Here is a 21175-nt window from a genome sequence, read left to right on the forward strand (position 1 = left end):
GGGGCTGGGAATCGAACCCGGGTCGCAGCGGTGAGAGTCCTGCACCCTAACCAGTAGACCACCAGAGGCCCAGACTATCATGTAACACTGGCATAAAAGACTTTTTTGTCAGTTTTCCAGTGCAAGGAAAGGGGAATGTGCCTGGATGCTACAGTCATGCCTATCTATATTTTGTATGAGTTTCATTAAAACTAGAGAAAAGCCTGTACTGAATTCCTTGGTATGTTACAAGAATCAGGTTTTGAATACCTTCCAGGTCAAGTAAGACTGAGAATCACTGATCTTAATGGTTAACAACCAAGAGGGAACTCTAAGACTAGAATGACTGAAACTTGGAAAAAATCATAGCAGTCAATAACCAAAGACTCAAGTTTGGAGTAAACAGAAAAGAACAAATATAAATGTTAGCTCTTAATATGCAACTAGCTTAAGTCTTTCTGAATGGAGCAGGTAGGCAATGGATGCAAAAAGGCTTCAAGAAATCCACAGAAGTGAAGAAACTGGACAGGGCAAAATAGAGAAGAACATGATGTGTTGGCTGAAAACATCCTGCTTAACTGAAGGAATAACCCAGCAAATAAGGAACATGGCTGCAGAGGGCATGTACTGCATCATTCAGAGAAGACACACGCCACATAGTACTTCACAGTGGAGGGGCTCTATTCTATAACTCAAAAAAAAGCCAGTCAGAAGTGTGGGGGGTTCAGATAAGAATTTTGCCCAGTACCTGAAAATACAGAAGATCTGAAGTAGCTCAAGAAACATGTTATTGCTGGATTTTGTAACTTTTAAAGTTTGACTGGAGGTCTGCATCGTATTTTCTCATGTGAGTCTTCATGATTTGGGAAAAAGGGGACTTTTCTTGATGGGAACCCATATTCTCAGGGGTGGGGTCCAGCAGCAGCTTTGGTTATTATTCCAAACTTGTAACAATCTCTACCAAGGAATATCAGCTTGTCCATGTGCAGCAACTATTCTGATGAAAGCCATGCTACAGACTTTGCACAAGCCAAAGTTATAAAGAGGGAAAAGGTGTATTGAAGGCAGGAGTAACTATACAACTTTCTTAATCAAGCAGCTTGAAAATTTTCTTGCTACGCTTTTATTCTCACACTTTCATAATTGGAGATCAAGCCATTGTCTTTCCAAATAAGAATTCATTACCAAATAAGGCAGTAAGTGACAAAGCCAGACTGATGGCTATTGTAAGAAATCACAGAATGGTTGGGGTTGGAAGGGTCCCCTGGACATCATCTAGTCCAATCCCCCTGCTAAATCACCAATGTAGCATTTAAGGAGCAGACACACATTAAGGAAACAAGATAAGACAGCATCTCTTAAGCAAAAAGCCTGGTCAAAAATTCTTTGACTGCTTCTTGAAAAAAGCAAAACATATTGAAAGTCAAGGCCCAATGAACATACCTTTCTACTCTCTCCAAGGATGGATACAGTTCCTGGCCAAAACTTCCTGCAAGAAACCCAACAGAGTCTACTGAGAGAACAAAGTCTTACAGTATTTTTCAGCTTATGAAAATGAAGTCATCATGTTCTTCTCTGAGACACAACAGCCCTCCCTACAGGATCAACTACATCTAGCACAAGTAGCCAGAAAACAGCCTAATCTGAAATGTCTCTGGTTCTGTAGCAATAGCAATGTCAGTTTTTTACCCCCTTCTCATCCCTCCCACCTCCCCTTTTTGGAAGAGGGAAGTTTTGATTCACTTTCTCAGCTACACTAATTAGCTTGAAGACAGGTTTAGATGCATTTTAATCAAAGAAAATACTTTAGACAATAGGGGGTCTGTTTTAGTTGCTTTATCTAATTACGTGCCATAATCCTTTTCTAGTTGTGTTTCATTTTTGAAGTATACTCACGCTTGCACCCCAAGAAAACTGAGAAGAGCCAAATCAGTTTGCTTGTTTAAACGTAAAACACATTCCCAGTAAATATCTTCCTCACGCTCATTGTCTAAGGCATACAACATAAACAGGGGAGGGTAGAGTCGTGGCAGTAGCACAGGGAGCAGCAAGCCAAAACTGGTTACCACATAGCTATAACAAAACAAAAAGGAAAAAAAAAAAAAGAGAGAGGTAGTTTGTAGAGGAAGACATTGTAAAAACCTAATTATATATAAAAATGGAATGATAATCATCGGAAGAAATCTTTCATGTAGTATGAGTCTATTCTATGGGGAATAAGAGTAAGAAAATAAATACAAACCCATTAAATAGTATCTCTGCTAAGAAGAGGTTACAAATTACCCCCAGTGCTCTTATCCTAAATAAAACTTGCTTACCCCTAACAGATAAAAACAAATTTAGGTTTAAGTAAAGAACCAGTGCATGGAACAAGGATGAAGGGCTTATAACAAACATCACATGGAAGTTTGCTTATCAGAATCTGTCATCAGAACCAAAGGGAAAATAAACACTGCTTATATCCATCACATGTTTATCCTTCTCCCCTCACTCAAGAAAAAAATTGGAACAGAAATAAAATAAAGCCTTTATTAGCTTTTGTTTGTTTGTTTTGTTCATTTTTTTTTTTTTTTGCTTTATGTACCCTGGCTCAGGAGATTCTGATCTGGAATCGGATTTCCCACTGCAAAATGATCGCCTTCCTTTTGTCTGCAGTTCCACAAATGGAATGGTGCTGCCCTCTTCTGGCAGGTCAGGAAACAAGAACCTAAAAGGCAAGACGCATAACAATTTTTGAGTTCATTTCAAGAAGATTCCACATATCACAGGATTAGAAAGCAAGACTGGAGAGAAGAAAGTCAGCAGAAATAATATACGGTGGGCTAAGACAGCATAGCTAACAGACAGCACCATCTCCCTGGAAGAAACTCTTCCAATGCCAAGGTTACCTTTCCTACATTGACATCACAAGGCTTCTAATAGTAATTTAGAGTATTTCTGCTTTCAGATTGGCAGGACCCAATTAAAGCTGTAATTGTTCTCAAGAATCTAAGCAAGTCCTTCACAGGAAGATCATTCATCCATGTTGAATGATCCGTGTTGATAAGAACTTTATGGAATGCAGTGGGAGTCTCCATCCTCACTAGTCTTCTATACCCTTTGAACACTGTCTTTGCACAGCATCAATATCCAGACACTGAACTGCAAATCCATAACCAAGATGAACTTCTTACAGGCACATTTTGAAGACAAGGTAGGATCTTCACTGGTGTGAAGATTTTAATTTTTTTTTTTAAGATTCCTTAAAAAGGTTCAGGAAAAAGAAGCAAACTCCAAACCCAAGTAACAGTGCTGGCACACTTGGAGTGTATGTACACTAGACATCTTTAGTTAATTCAGCAGTAGTCTGACTTGAAAATTAGAGGCTCGTTACCTAACGAGCTGGAAGATGCGTTTGAGGTAGGACTTGATCTCTCTCACAGCCTCCTGCAGCAATCGGCGATTGGCTCCTACTCCAACATAGGTCATTCTGTACACAGCTACCAGAGTTTCCACCAGTTTGCCCAGTGGATGGAGAGGAGTATCACAAGCCTGAGATAAAGGATATTAACCGGCCAGTCAGATAGGTCAATGGCAGACAAGTTTAAGAAAAAAAATTACAAAATATCTCAAAAATTAGCTATATTTAACAAATTGCCATTTGCATTATAAAATGTGGCAGCTGAACACAGCTCATAGGAGTCAAGATAGTACAAGAACTTGTGGTATTACTTGGACTAGTCATCTGTCCAATACACTTAAAACTAACATGCAATACTTAGCAAGTATTTCAAGATGGTTTGCTGGGATCCAATGTGTAAGAATGAAAACAGTAACTGAACAGAAACTGACTTTAAGAGAGCATCCATAAGTTATTCAATGATTTTAGTCTTAGTTGTGGACTTCAAAAAATTATGGGCGAACATGAACAAATATATGGATTACAGGAGTGCAAATATGGAAGGAATTAAAGAAAGCTACTATAAAGTAAGCTTGATGTCATGTCTTACCATGTCTTACTATGGGAGCATTTGAGTCACATACCTTTATCAAATATTTTTTTATATTTTCATATTTTTCCAGGGTGAAGGCACCAATGTGTTGTGGAATGAACTCCAAACTTTCCAGTGTCTGAGTATGCGAGCGGCTCAATAATTCTGGGCTGCAGTTTAAAAAGACAAAGACATTGCACAGACTGAGACATACAGCAGCAAAAAACCCTAACATTAATAACTGAACTAGTTCTAAACACCACTATGTCCCTGAAAGGGTTTGTAGTGCGGAGTAGTACGAGTTATGATTTTGCTTAGGATTTGCTGTTGTTGTTTAAACCAAAGCTTTACAGTCAGAGTGTCTAGTCTAGAGTAGAGTGTGATTCCAGTTTCTTTCTCCATCCCTGTTTTGTCTTGCTGACTACATTCTCCTGGGACCAACCTGTCTTTGTGCTGCCGTCTGTTAGTGGTCAGAGCCACTGCAATGTTGTCCCAAGCCTTCCACCTGTCCCCCTGGCCAGGGCTCTCACAACCAAGCTGGTTCCAGCATTCTTCAAATACTGCCTTCCATTTCTCATCAGGAGACACTGCCAGGATCCCAAGTTTTCGCCTAATAAAATGACCAGTTTGTCTGTTAAAATCAAATAGCAATGAAAACATTCAGCTATTACAACCACCCATGGCTAATGTCAGTCTAATATGTCACACTATTTTAACAAAAGTTGCTATACTTCACAGACTCTACTGTGAATCAAGTTTATCATTAAGAATAAACCTAGAGCCTACTGTTTAATTAATACCTTTAAAAATAATAAGCCCTTACAAACCTTACATATCCTTTATTTTTTTCCCTTGCTAATTGACATATATTCATCCATGTAATATATTATAATGCTACAAAATTAAAATGTTTTAAATACCTACATGTGAGAAAATTATGAACCTGTGGTTCATAGATGTGGGAGGGGGGCTTGGACTCGGAAACTGGATTTTGGGGGTCTCAAACTACAACATAACCTTATTAGTTTTATTATTTCTTGTGGCCTTCCAGGAAACAGTTTGCTTAGACACAAGAAAGGAGTGGTGCTTATCTTCACCACTGGTATTCATTCAGAAACTTTGGGACACATTCACGTAGCAAGGAGATGGTACAAGTATGTCCCAAATATCTCACTGTCCTGGAACGTACAAGTAGCAGAGCTTCCCAAAGAAATACCAAGGATGGATACACAGTTTCTGACCCTAAAGTAGCATCTACACACCATGTTACATGACTCGTTAGGGACATGCTGGTAGGGAGTAAAACCAGCTCAGGCACCTTTTCACTGACAGACAATGCTCAAGGATCCTCTGTATAGCTATAAGAAAACCAAGAGCTGTTCTCCCCATATATACAAAGAGTTCTCAGACATATGATGAAATTTAGGACTTTGAAAAGCTTTTGTAAACAAACAAATGCTGTCAGGGTTAACAGTTCTATCTTGATTTAAATCAAGTGTCAGAAATTGTCAGATCTTTCATTAATATTTCTTCTCCCACATTTGAGGTGAGAACTAGCAACACTGGATTTCCCCATGCTTCCAGTTTCACAAAGCAGAAAAAGTAGGCTCAAAGCCTTTTCACAAATTATACCAGAAGATTTTCAACTTCAAGAGAGTCTGAAAAGGGTAGATGAAACCCTTATTTCACAAGCAATCCTCACAAATATGTACATACATTTATTCATAGACTCCCTACTGGGGTAAAAAGCAGACAGCTGCTAAAGTTGCAAGTGTTCAGTTCAGCAGGGAGGCCTGCTTAACTCGCATGCTGTTGTAGGTGTCAGCACTGTCAAAAGAAATTACCAGTGAAAGCTTCAGGAAGCACCCCGAGAAGTAATGTATGTGAAAACATTAGAGCTGTGTTTCCCATTTTAATCTGAAATTTGAGAGTGTGCTTCAAAGATACTGAATCCCATACAGCAATTAATAAACCAGTATATAGTGCAACCAAATACAGACATCTCACCAACAACTCTTTAAATTAGATTTCTTCTACCCAAAGATACATCACTTATAACTTAAACATGTATTTTTTTCCCCAGAAATAATTAAGCAAATTGACCTAATGCATCTGCTACACAGAGGGTTCTATGGATGCTTTTCAAAGTGATCTTTGCCAAGGCTCTTCTGCAATTGAGCAATTTTCTACTATTTTCTTCTGCACTGTTTGGAAGAGGTGTAGTATTTAGCCAGCTCTGCCCAAATATATCCCCACTAGCATTATAAAACGACATACTAAATAAATTAATTTGCCAAGAGAATAACTGGCAGAAGGCAAAGAGGTCTGTGATTAACTTAACCACTCCAGTACCTCAAGAGTCAGCAGAAGCTGCAAACTCAGGTTCTAACAGTCAGTTCCAATACAAACAAACATAAAAATTTGAACTGCTACAGGACAGTAGCAGCATGTCAGCTGCCCTGTAATTTCATGCCATTACTTGCATATTCAAGTAGTAATTAAAGCAAGAATAGCTATAAAAAAGACCTTTATCTTGTTTTATTTCATGAGCAGGAGGAAAGAGGAAAATTGTTTTCAAAACTTGTTTCTTTGGAAGAAATATTTTTAACTAGCCTTTGAAAGGAGATAATAGTTCTGTTCCTAAGTATTACTGAACCAACATGAGAAATTATTTCTTATTCAACACTCACAGTGCTTTAGGTTTGTCCTTCTCATTCTCATACAAAGTAGGTTTGAAGTAGGTTCCTGTGATTTTTATCCCAGATCCCCACTCTCCACTGAAGAGACCTTCAATATAATCTCCATTTGGCAAAGTCAGTGTTCCCTTGAGAGAAGATGATAAAAATTTAACTAAAATCCACTGGGAAAGAAATTACAAGGAAAGCAACTATTTTTTTTTAGACGGTAACAGTTTACAAGTGACAACTCAAATACCAACCTTTCCACTCAGAGTCCAGTTATCTGAAAATTCCCCCTCATAGACTGTATCGTCCTCAGAAAGCAGAATTCCAGTCCCCTACAAAAAGAATCACGAAGAACACAAAGTAGTAATTATAGCAGAAGGCCAGACTGCAGATCTAAAGATACACTGAAAAACCTCTTACTAATTCTTAGCAAATAATAATCTTTTAAGCAGTTTCTGATGTAGTCCTATGTAAAACAGGGATGGTTTTACAGACAGTTTTAAAAGCCTGGACAACAGAAGGTTAGAAGAACAGAAGGTTTACACAACCTAACACACACTCATCTGCCCCAGAAAGCTGCCTCACTTGGGGGACAAGTCACTATAGCCCAGGGTCCGGTGTCCAACTCACCATCATTTTGTTGGTGCTGAAGGCTCCTTCATAATACAGTCCAAACTGAGTAACCACAACACCATTGCCTTGGCAAAGATCATCTTGCCACATTCCCATGTACTTTTCTCCTCTGAAGAAAAATGAAGTACAAAGAACACAGTCTAAGAGTACATTTATATTCTCTTTTTGGTTTTACTGCCATATTTGACCATTACAGAAACCTTTAGGAGAGAGTCATACAGCACTTGCTTTGGGTCTGTCAATCTAGTTTTACCAGCTCCATGGAAATACAGACACTTTTGGATAGAAATAATTACAGTGAACTTCCTTTCCAAGTTCACATTTCAAACTGGCCATATCCAAGCAAGCTGTTCCTGATGATCTGAAACAATACTGAAGCCCTGTTAAGCCCAATTCATACCCCAAGGAACCTGAGCAGGAGCTCCAACACATATAAAACAGGGAAAATTTTTAGCTGCTTTGATCAGCTTTATCTAAGATTTCAGTTGCACAGGAAAGGTGATCTTAAGCTTCATCATGCATCTATCTGATGTATTTTACAGTTATTTAGAAAAGATGCATGAAGTTCATTTTAGACTTTCATTTTGCCAAAGTTTTTTATTTCTTTTACCTGAAGTTGGATGACTCTCATTGAGAGGAAAATAAAGAAAAGAAACTGAGTTGTTCTACTTGGGGAATAAGAGGGAGACCCAGAAAGTCATACATGACATTTTTGAAATATTAGAGTGCAAAAATTGCAAGGAAACAGATCATGTTGTAGAAAGTTTCTGTATAACAGCCTAACATAGGTCATGATATCAAAAAAATTGATTAGACAATTAAAGATTGCTCACAAATAAACACCAGCCTCTTCCAGACTTTTTTGTGCATGTAAGTCCACAGAAGTCAGGCTAGAGTCTTTGAAAATCAGTGCAAGTTCCAAATATTTTGAAAAAACCTATTTTTGCAGTTGTTCTGAAAGAGAACATGATGTTTTCACCAAGCAACAAAAAATTAACTTGTCAAGGCCTTTTTTGTTTGCTTTTAGAAGGAAACTACTGACTGACTTAATACAACCCTGCTTATTACCAAGCATTTTCATTCTAGTACACAGGAAAAACTGTGTTTATAGTAAAGAGAGTAAGCCCAGCCATTAAACTAAATTCAGAGGTCTCTCCCAACTGACTGGAACCATAAGGAGCAGGATGCTGTTCCGATTCCTCGCGCCAACCACAGGGGCCTCAGTTGGGTGAAGGCTCCTTGAAGAGAGAGATGCTGCACACTCAGTTACCAGGATGGAGGCCCCACTTGCTCAAATAATTGGTTTGCAACAATAACAACAGGTAATAAAGTGTCTCAGCTATTTCTTAGTTGTCTGGGCTGAAGAATAACTGCAGAAAATTAATCCTTAGGCCACAAACATATGCACACATCCTTCCCTGAGACCAGAAAGAAAACTACATGGGGGCAGCTCACTCATATTTGAGTAATTCTGGAGTAGAAAGCAAATGCCACACTCCTTCATCATGAACTGCCACTGCATTTACAGATTCTGAAGGTGAGAGGATCTGCAAGAAAAGCTGGACTCTCTTTAGTTTGTCCTAGGTAAATAAATGACTAAAGAAAGTATGTAGAGGCATCGTGACACTACAGTATAAGAACAACCACAACCACTGAGCAAGACTAGATGCAAAAATGACATCAGGAAATACCTAGACATATTACAATAGCTCTGTTTCAGAAAAACAACACCCTTTCACTCTACAGATTTTGTCTACTCTGCTTTTGAATGGGGTTTTCAGTTCAGTTGAACCAAAAACAGTTCCTTGGGCTTTCACCAGAAGCTCTTCAGAAAAAAAAAAATGAACTGGTGACTGAAAAGCAGACCATATATATCTGTGCTCAGTGTTCATTTAATGTACATGTGTAGTGCAATTCTCTTTCTGAGATGGTAATTCTGGTGCTCTGCCCTGAGAGAAAGCATCTTCCCTCCATTGCACTGACAGAGTAAGTAAATGGAAAACCTGAGCATGAGCTGAAATTTACTGAGTCCTGTATATCCACCACTGAACAACCCACTCTCAGAGGCCTGAGATGAAAGAATACTCCTCACATGACATTCATAAAACTTTCAGCACACACACAACATGCTACCTCAATAAGACATCCCATTCAGAGCTTGTTTTCAGGCAGGAGTATGATAGAAAAGGAAGACAGAAAAAAAAACAAAGCAAACCCCAACACATTTATTCCAGAAACAACACCAAAAAAGCAGTCTCTAGACTCAGTTTTTCAGATCATCAACCCACAAAGCCTAGCAATAAAGAAGAAAGAGACTTGCACTATTACTGGTACTAACAAATCAAGTCCTTTCCTACTCTTTTCGCAATTGCATGTCATATTGGAGTTTTAAGGATTTCTGGAAGCATTACCTTGTGATATCATCAAAGACTCCATAACCACTCTTCTTGTCCATTATCCACTGGCCAATGAACATACTGGGAGAGGAAGAGGTCAGCTTCCCACTGCGTAGCAGCCCATGCCCATGACGCATGTTATCCTGAAAACACCCTTCATACACCTCACCCGTAGCGTAGCTGTAACAACAACAACAAAAGAATCTGAGGTTCTGCTGGGGGGCTGGTTTGGGGGCTTTTGATTGTTTTTTTTATTGGGTACTTCCCCCCTCCTCCACCTTTCCCCAAAACAGATCAATCCTCTCATTTTCCTTCTAGGAATTGCATTACAACCATACCAAGCAGGAACTAGAGTTAAAATATGTTTGGAATAAAAGCAATCCTTTAATACAAGTCTTTTGATGCTTTGTTGTTTTAAACCCCCTCTCTCCACAATGAGCGTGGCCATTAGCTGATATATTTCTCTCTCAGAAGAAAGAATTCTGTATTATTGGCAGGTGGCAGCAACATTAGAACAGACATTAATAACACACCACTGTACCAGTCTGCAGCGTGAGCAATCTACCAAAAGCAAAGCAGAAAATAAGCCAAGCTAACCACATCCACAAGTCTGAAATGTCACAAAGCTGCACAGAGCCTTAGCTCTGCTCTCCCTTCTGCAATGACAGCAACAAGTACCACATGTTACCTGTAGACTCCATGCCCACACATTTTGCCTTCCTTCCAGTACCCCACGTAATGGTCATCCTTATTCAGGGCTTTGTTTGGCACTCTGTATTCACCATACCTGCCAGTGCACAGAAATGGAACACAAGCAGCTGTAATGCTAATAAAACCTCATGAAAAACAGAGCAGATACATATCACAGACCCATTCTAAAATCACAATGCTCTATTTCATTCTTAGTGCATCTCTAACTACAGCAGTTACAGATTATTTTTTTAAGAGAAGTGAGTGTTCCAGCATCACTAGGTCAGTTTAGTCCACACTGCTTTTCTCCTTTTGATTATGGCATGTTGTAAATATACCCCTCTCCACCACACTGCAGCATTTTTCTCAGTCTTCTCTGGTCCTAAGCCTGCTTCTACCTTTATTGTTTTCTTCGGGTCTTGATAATTCAAGCACACCTTTATTCCAGGGAGAGATGAGAACATACATTGCTACAGAAAATATTTTTAAAAGGATGCTAGCTTCCAATTATGGTGAGTGGCAAGGAATTATTCAGAATTTCAATAAGCCCCTCAAAAAATGAGACACATTTATTGCTTTTAATCTCCTCAGGAGATTAAATGAAGTTAGGAAGGTTCTCCTGAGAGCATGTCTACCCCAATAACATGTTATTGTTAAGTGTTGAGACTATAACGTGCACGCTGAAATACAAGTATATGCATTTGATAATTTCAGCAATTACAGCTAAATACCAATACATGCATTTCTGGTCAGGATTTGTTTGCAATATTTCCATCTCCAACAACCCTAAAATCAGCAGGATTACTTACACTTAGTTACAAATTACCAAAGCTCTAAATTGGTTTTATAGTTTGACATTATATCAGTAGCAAAGAGGAATTTTAAAAAGCTGTCTGCAGTCAGACCACATCTCATTTTCTCCTCCAACTCAATACTTCAAAAATTCATCTGGAAGCCAACAGGACTCCTGACATTTTTATCCTGCCCAGTACAGACATGTCTGCTCACAAGATCCATATAAAAATGCCTTTGGAAGTAAGTTAACCTCTCAGCCTCAACAGTGCTCTAAGTAGATTTTCAGCAATGAAATCCACAGATCAATTCAAAGCTGCGTAACAAACTAAGTTACTTTCAAGTGGTCTTATTTGTTTAACCACATAACTTGATAATGTCTAGAACTTCCGTTCATCCTATTTTCAGTCTCCTCTGTACTAGTTATCTTCATCATCAGGATCACATACTCTCATTAGTTTTATTTTCATTACCCAAACCCTGAAATCGAGATTTGGCTCTTTGCTGAATTATTAAACCCTTACTCTACCAGAAATACAGCAAAGAAAACATGAGAGAAGATGCAACACTACGCTGTATGAAAGGCATTGAATTTTCTGAAAGGATAAAATAAACAATACCAGAACTTGTGCAAGAGTATTGCAACACAAGACGTTAATAGTTACCTACGCAGAAGAAAGCTGACTGCAGACTTGTCAACTGGCTTCCTCTGCCTACAAGAGGACACCCACCCCCCCATTCTTTCTCAGCTGCTTTACCATCTCCTTCCTCCACCGTACAGCTGATTACCCCAATTAGTTTCAGTTTTTATGAAAGAGTAAGTTTTTAATCATTGGCAACTGCAGTCTTTTGTGAAGACAACTAGCACACCTCTGGAAAAATGAGAGATTATCTGTATATCAACATTAATGTACATAACCCTGAGTCAGTAAGATTCACTGCAAAACCTTTAATTACAACAAAAAATATTTTTTGCCCTCTGGCTCCACAAGTAGTGAGAGGATCTTACCCATCCTCCAGCCCGGTCCGGAAAGTCCCAGAGTACATTCTCCCATCTGCCCACTTTATGATCCCTCTGGAAAAAAATACAAAGCCAGGCAAGCGTATAAGATAATCAGGTCACTTCGCACTTCCCAGGTAACTTCTGTGAGCGAGCCTACTTATTGATATAGCAACCAGCTCATTTTGTTTTCAACTGTTACCATTCATGCTTTACCTGCCATGGGGTTTTCCCGAAAGCCACCTTCCATCATAAACAGCATCCTTAAATCGAGGGTCCTTATAGAAGGTGTATTTGGCACTGCGAGAAATAGGAGGTTCCTGTCTTGGCACATTCCCACCAGCTCCGTATAGAATTATGTCAGAAGTCCCTCTAAGGGCCTGATCCACTGCTTGGCTTATTGCCCTCAGCCACTTGGTCTGAAACAGAAAGTGGTTCATCACAGAATTTAGCTAATGCCTGTCTTTGCATTGAATCTCACCCTTACAGCAAACACATCATCTCCTTGCCCGGCTCAACGCAGAGCTGTGCATGGGAGCACTGCTACAGCCAGGCACCGTGCACACCAAGCTGCAGGAAGACTTCATTCTTAGTGAATACTTAGGCAATCCTTCTCCCAGTTTGGTTTCAGAGTAGGGGAGAAAACCTCATTCATATCACTGAAGCTGTGTCAAATTTGTAGATATGCCCACCTTCTCCTGTGGTGTTGAAGAAACAAGAACAAACTGTTCTTCTGGTGTTGTAATCTTCAATCCGTTCCTACATGGGGGGAAAGTATTTTAATCTGTGAAATTCCATCCTGAAAAAGCAAGGTTTTTTAGAGCATCAATACTGTATCTTCTCTCCCCTTCCCCAGCTAGCAATCCCTTTAAGTCAGCAGTAAAAAGAAGCAGCAGGAAAGAATACTCTCTTCCCTCTCAACTCCCTTCTTCTTTCTGATGTTTATACAACTTTTTTTTAAGACATAGAAATACAACGTTTTCAGAAACAAGAAAAAAGGGTAGAGATGACTGCAATCACAGTATTCCAGTCCTAGTTCACAATAATTGGTTATAAAATGCTCAACTTCTCTCCCAAGAATATGTGACTACTTCAGCATCACAAACAAGAATACTCACACATTACCAGCTTCTTCTGAAAGAGCTTCTACCCACAGTGTGGACAAGGGAAAAATATGGTGGGTTGAGAACTGCAGGAAAAGAGAAGGGACATTTCATTAGGTAGTGATGCATAAGCCCTGCCCCACACTTTTTCTGAATGTTTTTTTTTCCTTTCCTTGAGGAGTAGGAAAAGCTAAGCATTACCGGCTCTTTCTATCCCCTGGGTCCAAGAAATAGCAAGCAGAAACCATGCCAGCCACAGCAATGGCAATCAAATGTTAAAAAAGTACATAATTTCAGATTTATTTTTACAGTGCAAAAACTTCACTATATGAAAAATGTATCATGTTGTTTGAAGCAGAGAAAAGGTTTTGTTCCTTGGATACAAACTGTCTTACCTGAGCATGTACCAAAGCATCATTAAAGAGGATAAACCAATTTACAGAGAATCTTCCAGCGTGCTGTAGAGACAAACCCCGGTTGCTGCTTTCACAGATTAAACGACGCTCTGGCTTCCGCAAGGAATCCTAGAGGAAGAGCGAAAAACAAAATTACAGAATCTTACTTCTCACTGATTGTGACTTAAGGTCAGTGCTATTTGTCTTTCAGAGTAAAGGCCCAACTCTTCATTTCTAAAGAGTACTACAGCAACACCAATTAGAAAACTGAGAAGTGCAGCTGGGACGGCAGCATCAGTAATAGAAATTCAAGATGCTAATGGACTGACAATTGTCATTATACCGTCATTTTCCCAGGAAAGGTCTTCCAGAAGCCAAGAGTGTATTCTGCTTCTTTTATTTTTCTACTAAGTTGGACAGCAAGGCTCTCGTAACACGAACTACAATCCTGTAGCTTCTGGTATTCTGGAGATGCCTGTAGGGCACAAGGTAAGACAGACCTGAGAGTGTTTCTGAACAGCTGTACCAACAATACTGACCAACCTGCAACCCAACAGCTCATTTTATTAAATCAGCACTAAATACATCACAGTTGGTCTGGTTAATAAACAGAGGAGACTGAATTATTTTGTGGCACACGTTCTGTTGGTGTGCTACAAGTTTTTAAAAATCACAAGAAGTTCCATGAATGTTACAAATAGAATGGTTAATACACAATTACATGATCTACCTTCTTGCAGCTTAACAAGCTGTAGCAGAAATAGTGCTAATAATTGCAGGAGAATATTTTAAATTACTACATTGGGCTAAACGTACAAGTAGTTACCACTCCTGTTTAGTCATCTTTTATTTCAAAACAAAGCCATTACATACTAAATGGGTGGTAATAGTCTACCTAATATATAGGTAGTATTTGTAGTAGAGTATTACAGCCATGTAATACAGCAATGCTGCCAGATGAAACTGAAAAGCACCGGGCAAACATCAAAACAATACATTTGCAATTAAATATTCAGGCACACAAACAAGCTCTGGCAGGGTAACAAGTTTCTACCCCTCATGTGATCTGCGCAGGTGTGGTGCAAGATTGTGCAAACAGATGTACAAGATCTTCCCTGCAGCAAATACAAGTCTGAGGTAGCTCCTCTGAGGACTAAGCAATTTCTAATTACCTGGCATTTGCTTCACACAGTTACTTCCAAGCCATGAGTTTCACTTGTGTATTTATTGAACTATAGATAACAAAGCAAATCTTACCACTTCAAAACATGTGGCAAGCTTTAGCAAAGTTCTGGCATAATTATGAAGTCGTCCAAATGGCATGAAAAACAGAGCATTCAAAACTTCCAGTAGCTGGAGGTTTTCCTCATTTTTTTCAGAAAGTTTCTGTAACAACTCGTGGTTTTTACTCAAGAAGTCTCTAAATGATGGGATCATTGGGAAACGGAGGAGAGAAGAAAGAAGACAGCGAGACATTAGTGATGCTTTATGTAAATATGAATGAGCTCAGAATGCCCCTTTTTGGATTATCATAAGCCAATCAAAATTATAGAGGCAAATCCATGCTGCTTACTAATCTATTCACAATGTAGTCTGAGGAAGTACAGCAGTAAAGACATAAAGTTAATAACTGCAACAAGAGACTTGTTTCTTATTTTTAATTTCATATGCTCAGTCATTCAACTGGTTGAAGAAAGTTGACTACGTTGCCCAACTTGGACTGTACCCAATTGCCTTTCTCCCCTTTAACACTTGTTTAGTAAAGAGCAAACAGGGGCATGACTTCCCCATTACTGTTAGAGCAGAAAATTTCTAACACTTAATTCGCACAAGAAGGCCTGAAAGAATCTTAACTTTGCTCTAGTGCACTTCCCTAAATATATTGAAGTAACTTCTTCCCCACCCCTGCTGTCAAGGCAACTGACCAATTCTTCCCCTAACTACAAAAATTACATCCTACCTCAAAGAAAGGCAGGAAATCTGTTCAATCCTCAGTCTGATTTCCAAGAGGGAGAACTAATCTAGTTCAGAGAAGAAGAGGGAAATGATTCTGAAGACAATGCATTAGCACACAAAACCAGGGTTTCTTCATTAAAAGGAAAACAAACCTACTTTTCCCTCTCCTTCACCATATCTGTGTGCACACAGGTGCTGGCACATATGACAGCTGTATTAAAACACATCCAGCTGTGAAGCATTTAAACCACAAGCTGCAAGAATCAGGTGAGGCTGAGAGAGCAGGCCCCCAGAGACAGCAAAACAGATCAGATTTGCACAGCAAGGTTCCTAAGAACGCTATGTAATTCATGAGATGCCATTTCACACATCAAAATAATGTACCTTGTTAGGTCTGCTAATGATATTTAAGAACTCCACTATTGAACAAGCCTTAGGAATAAAGTCTTCTTGAGAGAAGACCGTATTTCCTAATTTTAATTTCACCCCGTGTCTGGCTTGCCTTTTTAAAGTGCTTTGAGATCCTCCCATGGAGGTTTCTCCGTAGAAAAGCATCAAATAATAACAGATTCATAAAACTGAGTGCAGCTTGTCTACTCTTTCAGAGGACATGCTGAAAAACCTGTCAGCTATGGAGACTTCCCATTGAAGCTGGCACTTTTAAAGTTGGGACTACACATTGCAGAACATCCACGAAAGACAGGCTGACACCATTAACCATTGACTTAAGACAGTTAACCCTCAGGAAGGGAGTGGGGGGAAATTTATCATTATCAAAGACATCCTTGACTTCCCTTTGCAAGGAACAGGACAAAACTTGTAAGACATCTCCTCCCTGAAGTGTTATTCTCCTAATGAGACTCTGGTTGCAGCAGAAGAAGCTGTGACACCTGAGAGTGACGACTGATGTGATGAATTCAGTATGAATGGTTTCAGTAAGAACTATAAACAAGCTTACACTTAAGATTTCCTTTAAGTCAACCTAAAAATCTTGACCGATGCAAGAAGACTCTCAGTGCCTCTCTGCAGTGGGATTTTGTATTTAGAGTTTGGCACTGGTCCTCAGGTGCAGAAGGTTCTTTGTATGAGGTACCTGTGTTTCTAAGAACTTTCAATACCATCATTCAAAGTGTCTCATAAACACTAACAATTACTCCCAGATTACAGAATTTAGGAAGGAAAGGTAGCAGTTCCACAGACTAGTTAAAAACTATCCTCAGTGCAACACTTTCTTGACAGCACTAAAGTCAAAGATCCAGTGTCATTACTTTGTTTCCTAGACAAAAATGCTATTGAAATGAGAAAAAAGCTTTACTTTTGATATAGATATGATATAGAAACCTCAAATATACTATCTCAGGCCTTAAAGTACAATTCCTTCCTCACATTTAAAAGCATTAATGCATGAAATAGAGTACAGAAGTCTTGAGAGGCAGAGAAGACACACATGCAGAAATGTTATTTTTCCATAATTTTAAAGCACTTCCGTAAACATAAAGAATTCAAATGAAAGTGAATTCACATTACCTACTCTAGCTAATTCCTGTTCTCTATTTTTTTGACAGGAACATTGAAATAAACACTAGCAAACACTAGGTAATGATGAACATTTAACCTCAAAACTAAGCTTTCAAAAAATCATTATCTGAACTCCATTTACATTTCTTTGAAGGAATTTGCAATCACTTATGCTTTTTTCCTCCTTTCTCCATCTTCAAGATAAAGTAATTGAACGCAGTACAGCGGCATTTTAACCTAAATTTTTATCACAGTTGAGGTAACTTTCTCTTCATCTGATGGGAAAGGAATTAGTGTACTCGAGCATACTGAGTTCTTCATGCTCATTACTACACACATACACACTCCATTGTTTACAGTTCTTTGCTAGTTGACCAAAAAGTCCAGAAAGTGGTAAAGGTTTGCTTACATTGCTGGCTTTGCAAGGAGCATAAATCCTCCCATTACGAGGAAGTTTGTTACTGAAGTACAATACCTAATATAGGAAAGAAAAAGTTCTTCAGTTACAAAAATCAAAACATCCCTGAAAGTAGCAGCTGTTGTAATTTCCAACAGTTTATAACGACATCTGTAATATCTTTTATGTATACATGTATATCTTTATGTAACTATGTAAGTTATCCAGTACTTGAGAAACACTCAGTGTTACCGAACACTTGGCATTCACCTTCAACATGGAACACAGAACACGCATTACTGTTCCACACCTCTGCTGCCATTAGCACCATGCAGAGGGCTTACTTTAATTTTATTTTTGTTTCTCCCAGATTTGGACATGTATAGGATAGACCATCTGTTTCAACAATTTAATATTGCTAGCTTCTAATTACAGCCAAGATGGAAATTTCAAGATGGGAATTTTCTCTTTTTCTGGTACTCAACATTCCACCTATGACTTCTCCCCTGCACCATTTTTAAAAAACACCTTTCTCCAAGGAAAGAGGTCTCTGCTTAGCCCATTTAACAGATAATGCTTATGTTGCTTAACTGATCCGTGAAAGATGCTCATGGCACTATGGTGAGGTTCTGATGGCATACACAGAAAAATGTGCAAGCAACAGGAAGCAAAGGGGGAGAGCAGAAGACAAGCAGTAATAATGAGAACAGAAATTAGGTATTTCAGTCTTTGACACTGAGGAGGAAGAAATTAAACCCTTCTATTCTAAGTAATGGAAACCAATTTTGGAAATTCAGGTTACAAGACAAATTCAAATCAAAGACTAAGTAAGAAAAGGAGAAAATACATTTACAGTTATGAACAACCCCTGTGATAAACAGAGAAGAAAGTTTCTTTTAGGGTCATATGACATAAGTTCATCACAAACCCAGTAAAGTGTTGTCTGTTGTGCTTGTGTTTGAAAAAAGTGCAACTAGTTGCCTATTCAAAATGCTACTGTGTAACAACTGAAGTTGATGATCTTTAAATTTTGTTTCCTTAGATATTTTCAGAATGTCTGGTAACCAAGACTACATTCAGGTAGGACATATTTAAACTGTCAAGCAATATTTCTCACAAAAGCCCGTAGTTACTATGTATGATAAAACTCCTGCTACATTTAGATGAAATTATCCAAGAAATACTGAGGTTACTGAGGGGAAAGACAGGAAACAGTGTGACTGCATAGACCTCCTCTCCCAAAAGCATTAGGACAATAAAAACAATAACCAGGATAATTCAGACTTAGTTCTGAGCACTAAAGCAGCTCCAGCTTTTGGGTGAAAGGTGCAATGCTATTTAGCAAGTATGAGGACAGAAGAATTGTTCTTCTGGAAGACAATTTTTAGTTAATGACTATTGAAAAAGCATTTAGCAACCACAGTAAACCCCCAAAGGTAGCTTTACTTAGCAGCCTAGCCACAGTAGCTCTAGCACATTATATTACAATATCCTTAGGAAGTAATCAACATTTAGGCTTATAGGCAGCAACCAAAGAAGAGTTTGTATGCAGAGTTGTACAGGAGGGAAACTGATGCTGTCCTGTGTGCTCCACTGGTGAAGACTTTGAAATACACATCTCACTAGCAAATCAATTCCTTTGTGGAACTCTCTACACATTTTAAATTGCAACAATACAATCTGCACAACAGTTACTTATGTAGCTTTCCTTATGACCTACTTTCCCTTAACTCAGGGCTTGTTGCGGTCAGTAGATTAAGACTGCAGAGACTCAAGATGAGAGGGAATTGGATACTTGCTCAGTGTAACTATCCAAAAAGAGACTGGAATGCTTCAGGATGGCCAAGCTCCTGGCTTCTTTCACGCCATGAAGAAAGCTACTTAAAGAAGCTCCATGTTGACCAATGAGATAGCACAGCTTGCTGAACCTGCTTGCCATTTCCTGCAACAACTGGATTGTATTTGCATTGCCCAAGTTATCTGTAACAGACCAGAAAGCAATTTAGCTTACCTTATGAAAGAGCAGCACCCATTAACAGAGAGAGTTACCACCTGGTGCTGTTTAGATGCTTTATCAGCACTTTCACCTCATGGCTACATTATCCAGAATCAGAAATGCAATGATTTTAGACTAAATACAGATCAAATAATTAAGTTATTTCAGGTGAAATTTCAGGAAAGGGCAAAAACTAACAACAGAATGCTCACGTCGAAATGCAGCTGAATTTCACCCGTTGATCCAAACAGGGGAGAAGAGCAAGACCTCAGCTTTATATTAAATATATATAATTTATAAATATATAATTTTTATTTAAATATAAATATATAAAAATATGTCATTACTTTTAAATTTTGCATAAAATAAATTTGTTGAGAAACATAGGGTAAACAATATCAAAGAAAATATTAAAAAAGAAGGTCTTACCTAAACCTAAAAGAGGTCTAAGAACCTGAGATTTGATCTCACTCAGTTTGAAATAAAACCTTCTCTCAGTAGAAGCCAACTCGTGCAAACTGGCAATATATCCCATTACATTCTTGTCTACTAAGACCAAACAGTTGTCACCACCAGCTATCACATTGCTTATGTACCCTATCTGAAAGGCAAAAAGGAGAAAAGAAAAAACAGCCACTTTAATATTTTTCTTTTCACACTCCAATTTAAAAATAGAGTAATATTAAAATAAAGCAAAATAAAGCATATTTTAGGAGCACTAAGTGATAGTAAGTATTAATTACCTTCAGTGACAAACAACCCATTCAAAACTGGCTTAATACAAGAATGACAAAAGTTGAAGAAACATTTATAGTCATTGCTGTTCATTTTCCTGACTCTGACAGAGCCTAAAAGACAATAAATAGACGATCTTTTAAGGTGACCCATGCAACCTTTCCATGTTTAAGAGGTAGTGACCTTAAGTTCAGTCACTTTCAGAACCGCAGTATGCTTATATCAACCATGTTGATATTAAATAGCATCATTGTATCAACTGTTTCTCCCGTTAAATACAAGGAGAGAAAAAGAAGGCTTTATTAGTATTATGACTGTGCTCTGAACTGCAGTCCTTTCTGGACCTGGAATATGTCAATTTATTGATAAGAGTCCAGTTTATTGATACTGCAATGTTACTAGCAGTAGGTATTTGCTTTCCACAGTAGTTCAATGCAAAATTCTTCTATAAGGTCACCACTAATGCTGACTGTGGCTCCTCACTAATTTTGGTTCACATGCAATATCACAGAGTAATTCAGAGTTTGAGCTCTACTTCTATTTCCTTGGTTGCCATATAGAAGATTCCTTAGAAACACTGAGCCAAAGTTGTTCAACAAGCAACTCACAGGCCAATTCTGACACGCCAGAGCCTACTAGTCACCCTAAAAGAGAATGGCTAACAACAGTCTTACAGAAGGAATACAAGTGTGTGTGTCTGTGTGCACATGCATGGACATGGAAGGAAATGGATTAAACACACTGGAAACACCTCCTTGTCACTCAAACAGAAGGGAATACCAAGAAACAGGGAGAGAAGAGAACATACTAACTAGGCCTCCTCTCTGCCCTGCATACACTATGCTCCTGATTTGATTGCTAAGAACCAGGTATGTGACTTGACAGCCTTAAAGCTAGTTGAACCACCAGCATTGTGCTACTTCCAAAGAG

At 38.6% G+C, this 21175-nt stretch overlaps 1 protein-coding gene across 4 annotated transcripts in view; it reads right to left on the reverse strand.

The window, feature by feature from the left end:
- The window catches only part of ALS2 (ALS2, alsin Rho guanine nucleotide exchange factor), a 38994-nt gene that overhangs the window by 3267 nt on the left and 14552 nt on the right, over nt 1-21175 (reverse strand). For 2 of the 4 annotated variants that reach the window (XM_017834297.1, XM_017834306.1), the window contains exons 10-30: nt 19940-20111; nt 19314-19494; nt 17527-17592; nt 14901-15063; nt 13987-14118; nt 13644-13772; nt 13264-13334; nt 12838-12904; nt 12362-12564; nt 12155-12220; nt 10352-10450; nt 9679-9843; nt 7265-7376; nt 6889-6966; nt 6641-6774; nt 4393-4581; nt 4003-4120; nt 3353-3510; nt 2564-2686; nt 1876-2052; nt 1423-1468 (exon numbers count right to left, since the gene is read on the reverse strand). In XM_017834297.1, coding sequence (XP_017689786.1) covers nt 1423-1468; nt 1876-2052; nt 2564-2686; nt 3353-3510; nt 4003-4120; nt 4393-4581; nt 6641-6774; nt 6889-6966; nt 7265-7376; nt 9679-9843; nt 10352-10450; nt 12155-12220; nt 12362-12564; nt 12838-12904; nt 13264-13334; nt 13644-13772; nt 13987-14118; nt 14901-15063; nt 17527-17592; nt 19314-19494; nt 19940-20111 — 2649 coding nt within the window. The remainder of the gene's footprint in view (nt 1-1422; nt 1469-1875; nt 2053-2563; nt 2687-3352; nt 3511-4002; nt 4121-4392; nt 4582-6640; nt 6775-6888; nt 6967-7264; nt 7377-9678; nt 9844-10351; nt 10451-12154; nt 12221-12361; nt 12565-12837; nt 12905-13263; nt 13335-13643; nt 13773-13986; nt 14119-14900; nt 15064-17526; nt 17593-19313; nt 19495-19939; nt 20112-21175) is intronic. The other 2 variants (XR_001877889.1, XM_017834315.1) reach the window with 2 other exon arrangements.

The sequence above is a fragment of the Lepidothrix coronata genome, unplaced genomic scaffold (genome assembly GCF_001604755.1).
Source record: "Lepidothrix coronata isolate B3197 unplaced genomic scaffold, Lepidothrix_coronata-1.0 Scaffold7, whole genome shotgun sequence".
NCBI classification, from domain to species: domain Eukaryota; kingdom Metazoa; phylum Chordata; class Aves; order Passeriformes; family Pipridae; genus Lepidothrix; species Lepidothrix coronata.